The 7,163-nt window shown below is 33.0% G+C and overlaps 1 protein-coding gene across 1 annotated transcript in view; it reads left to right on the top strand.

Annotated features, from left to right (window-relative positions):
• The window catches only part of LOC108904004, a 29,540-nt gene extending 22,779 nt beyond the window's left edge, over positions 1-6,761 (top strand). Inside the window, exons 10-14 of the mRNA XM_023455214.1 lie at positions 295-458; positions 518-849; positions 4,317-4,527; positions 4,586-4,831; positions 6,247-6,761. Of these exons, the coding sequence (XP_023310982.1) occupies positions 295-458; positions 518-849; positions 4,317-4,527; positions 4,586-4,831; positions 6,247-6,683 (1,390 nt within the window). The 3' untranslated portion in view covers positions 6,684-6,761. The remainder of the gene's footprint in view (positions 1-294; positions 459-517; positions 850-4,316; positions 4,528-4,585; positions 4,832-6,246) is intronic.
• The last annotated feature ends 402 nt before the right edge of the window (positions 6,762-7,163 follow it).

Below are 7,163 nucleotides of genomic sequence, written 5' to 3'. Positions count from 1 at the left end.
CCCCTTCACCAACCTAAATGGGACGCATATGATTTGCATGTCGAAAACCGGAGTAGCCCATGTTATTTAACGTAAAAAGTTATGTAAGACCAATAAATTTTTTTCTATTTAATTGCGACCGTTTTGTCAATAACAGAAAAAAACCAGTTTTGTTTGAGCCCTTTTAAGGGCATGTAACTTCCTAAGGGTGCGTTTTAGGGCACATGTTAATTGGAACTTTTTGGCTTATTTTAATGAGTTATAAACGCAGCAGGAGTTTGGAACCCTATTTTAGAAACACCCGACTGTTTGCAGATACTCGGGTATGTATCAGTTTTTCCTGCCTATTCTGCTAGTGAAAGACCCAGATCTGATAAAACAGATCACAGTCAAGGATTTCGACCATTTTACTGACCACAAAAGTTTCATTCAGGAAGATATTGACCCGCTATGGAACAACAATTTATTCGCTCTTAAAGGTATAAACTTGAAAAGGGTTTAGTCGTTAACCGAATTGTGAGTTTAATTTACTTATTAGGTGAAAAGTGGCGTGAGATGAGGTCAATTCTCAGCCCATCCTTCACCAGCAGCAAAATGAGGACTATGTTCGTTTTAATATCGGAATGCGCCGAAAATTTCATTCGGCATTTCCTGGAAAAGAACGAGGATGTCGTGGTGATAGAGTTTAAAGATGTCTTTACTCGTTTCACAAATGACGTGATAGCCACCACAGCTTTTGGAATTCAGGTGGACTCTTTGGAACAACCGAACAATCCTTTCTACTTGATGGGGAAGGAAGCTACGAATTTCAGAGGTTTTTGGAAAAAATTCAAATTGTTCGGATATTTCGTAATTCCTAAAATTTATAAGGTAAGTGAGAAGCACCAACTGCAATATGAAATATTTCATTTACTTCAGTGAAAAATAGCGATATAAATCCAGATATCCTTTTTACAGTGAAGCAGGTATACGAAGGAAATAAGGAAAGTTATAGGAATAAAGAAAACATGTATAGTGAGATATTCGTATTATTGCACAGGTTTAGTTCTTCTGGAGTTTAATTTTGTAAAACTGCAGTTATTGAAGCGGACTTTTCGCAAATGTTTCAATTTTCTCAAACGAACGATACAGTTGTTATGTTTTCCGAGTGGGAAGGGTTAAATCATTTTTGTGATACCTCAATTTTTCTTTGTATGGATTCTTCTGTATATCCTTCTGCTACATTGGAAGAACGCCATCATCTGTGCCTTTTCAGAGTTAGTAAATCAACGCCGTTTTAGGTATTCTGCAACAATTTTCCCAAGCACTAAAATTGCTTTTGGTGGTAGATTTTGTTCATCTGGAGCTTCACATAAAAATTTGGTTACTTCTTAATAACTTTAAATGCGTTTTAAAGTAGGTTGCCAATGAAGAAAAGTATTGCAAACTTAAACCTGGTAAGTACTCGGAATACCAAAGGTAATTTTCGAAAAATTAGCAAGAATGTCTCAGTACATTTAGTGTAAATGACGGTTTCCAATAACTTTTAAAACCTGCTTTAAAAAATTTGATTTGATTGAATATTCACAAAGTTATTCTAATTGTTTATAAGTACAAAAATTCGACCAATGTTTAAACAAACGCCAGAACTCTCCTAATTGACGGATTCGAATTTTTCAGCAAGCGTTTGAAAGCTTGAGAGTCCTTCTATATGTGATTAAATTTTCAAGTATCTAAGATTCTTCGATTTTGCTGTGCAAAATTTTGAAAATTTGCACATTTTTTTCAAAATCTGGATTTCAAAATTATCATGCATAATCTATGGAACCGATTTTGATGAAATTTAGTGTGATGATTCTACATAACATGAAGTTTTCTTGAGCCAAGTATGAAGGTCCTACTCCCAATTTAAAGACCCCAAAAAAATCCCTAAAAAGTAATGTTTTTAACTCCATTATTGGCGATTTTTTCGATTTTTACAATAATAATCATGATTCATTCGATTTGTAACTAATCATATTTTGTAAAAAATGTTATTACAAACATTTTTTCCTCTTCCATTTTCGCCTAAAATCAACTCTTGAAAAGATACAATTAAATAGGAAGAAAAATATGACATTTTCCGAATTTTTTTAACATATTGTGCCGCCAATAGTTAAGCCCACGTTTTTTTTATGCGCATAAAAAAATTTTCATTTCTAGTCATATTTGAAAGTCAAAAAGGCAAAAATCTCCGTGGATATTCAATTCACCCAAACCAAAACAGGTACTGCCTATTATTATTATTATTAATACAAATGAAAATAAGGTGTTTTCAAAGAAGTATAATAAAAAGTAGCATTTCATAAATATCTGTCAAAACACAAATATCGTAGAAATATACAGTGTGTCCAATTAAGTCGGGATATGGGATACTTTATTATTATTGGTTTTATGAAAAAAAGTTGTTCTTGATAAAAAGTTCTGCGTGACCTAAAACCCAAAATGAAATAAGCAGATTTCAATTTTTTGCAGTCGTATATGAGGTTTACCGAAAAATGTAAATTTTTCTCAAGAGTAAAGTNCGTAGGTATGCGGGCCGCTGCATTTGATTCTTCCTAAAATTCTGCTGGTGTTGTACTTTGTACTCTACCGGCAATTCGGAAATTTAAAACTACCGGCCTATTCCAGTAGCGGTCTGTGGCGATAGCTATTTTGTCTGTGGTTTTATGAAGGAATTCAATAAAAAAATATATATTAAAGTAAAGTAGAGTAAAGTTTATTGACCAAAATATATACAATGTATATGTATAGTCAGAGTTACATTAAAATAACACAGATAAATAAGAAATATCCTAACCTACTACATACGCTTGCAAACTATAGAAGCAAGTAGTTTCAAGGTACTTCCTCGCATAGTGTTTAAACCGGATGGTGTTCATATTTCTAAAATTAATATCTGGGAAACGACCAGTAAGAGTATTATACAACTTGAGATCAAGCTTATTGTTTACTGTTAATTTAATTCTGGAACGAGCAGGAACCAAATTGTGTTAATGCCTTGTATTGTAAGTGTGATTAGATGAATGGGTGGGGAAATCTGAGTGATTAGTATGAATACAAATTAAAGTTTGCAGTATATACAGACAAGGCAGGGGCAAAATCCTCAGCTTCTTAAATAGAGGCTGGCAATGGCTTCCAGGTGGTGCGCTGCTAAGAATGCGAATAGCCATCTTTTGTAAGCTGAAAACTCTGCCAACATTAGTTGAATTACCCCAGAAAACCACACCATAATTCAGATGGCTATGAATTAAAGAAAAATATACCGTCCGAAGCACANTAAGTTAAAAAAAGAGGAGAATAAAAAACGAAAAATAAACGAATGAATCGGCAGAGATCATACAAATTCGCTCAAGTTATAAAAGCATCTATCCAGAAGATAAAGTTTTAATTGTTTTTTAAACAAGATTAAATTGTTTATATTTTTAATATGTACTGGTAATTTATTAAAAACTTTTTTGCTTAAAAAGTTAGGTGAATTAATTGTTGCATTATATTTATAACTTGGAACAAAGTAATGATCTCTTTGTCTCGTATTTAGACCGTGCACTCGTTCACTTAAAACGAAATTGCTTTTATTTTTAAAAATAAACACACACAGCTCGAAAATTAACAAACATGGAAGGGGTAAAATATTATGATAATAGAAAGCTACGGTCATATATCCCATATTATTCAACAACCATTAAAAACAATATTTAATAATTTTTGGGTATAAACATAGTAGGTAGAAAACAAACAAATAAATTATAATTTAATTTTGCAAGTCATAAAACATTTACTGTATTGAATTCATTCGTTTGTCAGTGCATCCTAGATTTAATGTCGATCTCTAGACGTAAATTATCAATACTAATAGAGAGAAGAGTTTGTAAAAATAACAAAATCTGTTTTTTAATGGTAGATGGATAATAGTAGATAACTGACCGTAGTTTTCTATTAGGGTAAACTTTTCTTGAGCAAAATTTACATTTTTCAACAAACCTCGTATACGGCTGCAAAAAAATTGAAATTTGATTATTTCGTTTTGGATTTTAGGCCATGCAGAACTTTTTATCAAGAATAAATTTTTTTCATAACACCAATAATAAAAAGTATCCCATATGGTACCGACTCATTTGGACACACTGTATATGACAGCCATCATAACATTTTTTGTCCTTATGCTGTTCATTTATATCGCTATAGATGCGGCTTTCAATCAGTATTTGGTTCTCAGTCTGATGGTTATAAGCAGAAAGATCGTTTTCGTATCACTAGACTAAAAATCTGTATCGTAATACATATAATTTAAACTTGAGGTATTTCAATAATTTTAGTTACTGAATATACAGCCGTTCCCCAAGGAAGTGGGTATTTTCTTCAAGACTATTGTAAAGGATACGATAAAAGTTAGGGAAGAGAAAAACATCACACGACCAGACATGTTGAATCTACTGTTGGAAGCAAGAAGAGGAGTTCAAAAATACAGCGTGAAGGAAAACGCAGACATCGATACAGGATTTTCCACCGCCCAAGAAAGCAACTCTGGTTAGTAGGCATTTAAAAAGGCAATTAAGAAAGGAAATTAAGTATACACATATTTCAGTAAAATCTGCGAAATTGCCCAGAGACATAACAGATACGGACATCGCAGCGCAAGCTATGATCTTCTTTTTCGCCGGGTTTGATTCCGTCTCAAACATCATGTCTTTCTTGGCATATGAATTAGCGGCCAATCCAGATATCCAGGACATGTTAAGAGATGAGGTTAGGTCTACTCTAGAAGAATGTGAAGGTAAACTCACGTATGAAGGTCTTCTCAAGATGAAGTACATGGACATGGTCGTCTCAGGTTTGTAGGAATGTGTTTTATTCTTTTCTTAACATTCTTGGCATTCTTAAACACAGGGCAATTCCATTTAGTAGTTTAGTAATTTATTTTCTTTATCAAAGAAAAGAGCAGATAAAATAATGTAAACATAAAGAATATGATTTGTTGTAAGGTCCGTGACTAAATCGTACATTCCAGGTTCGGACTTTGTTTATAAATGACGGCATGAAAAATATACGTATTTGTAGAAGGTTAATTTTGTTCACAACAACGGCATGGAAGTAAAGAAACCGAATGTTGTTTATCGATAATAAAAAAAATCAAGATTAAAATATCGCTGAATCGTATCTATTTATAAAAATTAAGAATTTTAAAAGACGTTTGGAATTTTCAATTACCTACATTCCAAGCTATATTACAAAGTCTAATAGTCACTACATAAAAAGTGGTATGCACTAACAAATATGACTAAAATATAAAAAATAAGTGTGAGGCAGATATAACCTACAAAGTATTAATAATTAATTGCCATTGAGAACAACAAGAACCGAAATCAGTATCAATCAATATCTGATAGAGGGCCCGCCCAACAGAGCTTAGCCCGAGAATAACAAGGACAGATCAAAGGTTCCTGGTTAAGGCTAAAGCAGTGCCTGTAACTAGTACCAAATGTATACCTAGTTTACTAACATGTATCTAACTTATCAAATATTCCAGAAACGTAATTTACCTGAATTAATAAAAATAATGTTAGATCGAATTATTTGCTACAGTGTAAAGATATATAAATAATCTCATTTGAAATTTTTTATGTATGCTCAGATTAAAATTGAATATGGCGTCCAAAAGAAAAGAAGAAATTGATAATGGTTTCTCATAACTGAAACGTCGCAATGAAAATCTAAATATACAGTGAAATTCCTCGAAAAAACTGGCTGTAAAAGAGTGTGTTCAGATTTGAAAAATGCCTCTAAATAAACAAGTTACTGACGATTTTCAAAAACGCCACATTTACTTTTTTTCAAAAAACGTGAAGAGCTAGGACCGGTTTGCAAGCGCCATTAACAGAACTGTCTAAAACTTTCCCCATCTAACCATTTTCCTATCTCTTATGGTTTCTAAGACACCAATACATGCATTACCAAAATGGTCCACACTGTATATCCTGTGAAATATTTATTGTCTCTTTTATTTTGTATATTGAAATATGAACAAGCTCAGTGTCCTGAATCAGACCCTGGGTTTTACGTCACGTACGATTCACTCACGGACCTTACATCTGGGAGGAGATAATGTATTCTGATATTTTAAATTTACACCCTTTTGAATTTCGTGACCACAATTCCCATTATCTTAAAATCCTATTCCATGCAAATTGTGTCTATTTATAAATTTAAAACAATATTGTAAAATATTCTCTTTATTCAACGTTACAGAAACCCTACGGAAGTGGCCTATACTCCTAGGTATAGACAGAGTGTGCACAAAACCCTACACCATAGAGCCAATATTGCCTGACGAGACACCTCTGCGTGTAGAGAAAGACGTTATGATTTCTTTACCTGTGTATGGTATACACCACGACCCGAAATATTTTCCAAATCCAGAACGTTTCGACCCCGAAAGATTCAACGATGAAAACAAAAGCGAAATCAAGCCCTACACCTACTTCCCGTTTGGTTTGGGTCCCCGTAACTGCATTGGTTCTAGGTTTGCTCTACTGGAGATCAAAACTGTGATCTTTCAAATTTTGAAACATTTTGAACTGATACCTGTGGAGAAAAGTAGAATTCCAGTTCAGATATCCAGAAAGCAGTTTAACTTGACCGCTGAAGGCGGTTTTTGGTTCGGACTGAAACGTATCAATGTATAAATGTTAATGCACAAAATATGTTTAAGGCACAATAAAATATATTGTTATTGTTTTATAAATAAAAGAATATAAAACAGATTTTTTTCTTAATATGTCTCCCAAGTAGATTCATTTTGCTCTTGTTTCGTAAAAGTTTTATCACAGACAATATAGCGTACTGCTACAGACTGCTACTTAAATGCTGGAAATTGGCAACCCGAAATGGAAGCAGGGTCTCCTTAGCCGGCTTCCAGCTATAAAATTTAGCGTGGTAACTCTTCTACTTGGTAATAGCAGTTCCAGCGGTGGCTTTGTTGCCAAATAATAACTGCTAAATAAATTTAATGCTTTCAATTATGTAATTAAAGAGATAAGGAACTTATCTTGTGTTTGGAAATCACATTTGCCTTAAATGTTAAATAAAATAAATCAAGTTAGAATTAAAACTATGAATTTACCTAATTAATTATTTATTTTATATCACCTTGGAATGGGAAAATT

This window comes from Anoplophora glabripennis, unplaced genomic scaffold (assembly GCF_000390285.2).
Source record: "Anoplophora glabripennis isolate ALB-LARVAE unplaced genomic scaffold, Agla_2.0 scaffold237, whole genome shotgun sequence".
NCBI classification, from domain to species: domain Eukaryota; kingdom Metazoa; phylum Arthropoda; class Insecta; order Coleoptera; family Cerambycidae; genus Anoplophora; species Anoplophora glabripennis.
The sequence above is the reverse complement of the archived record's forward strand: the minus strand, read 5'-3'. Positions and strand labels throughout refer to the sequence as shown.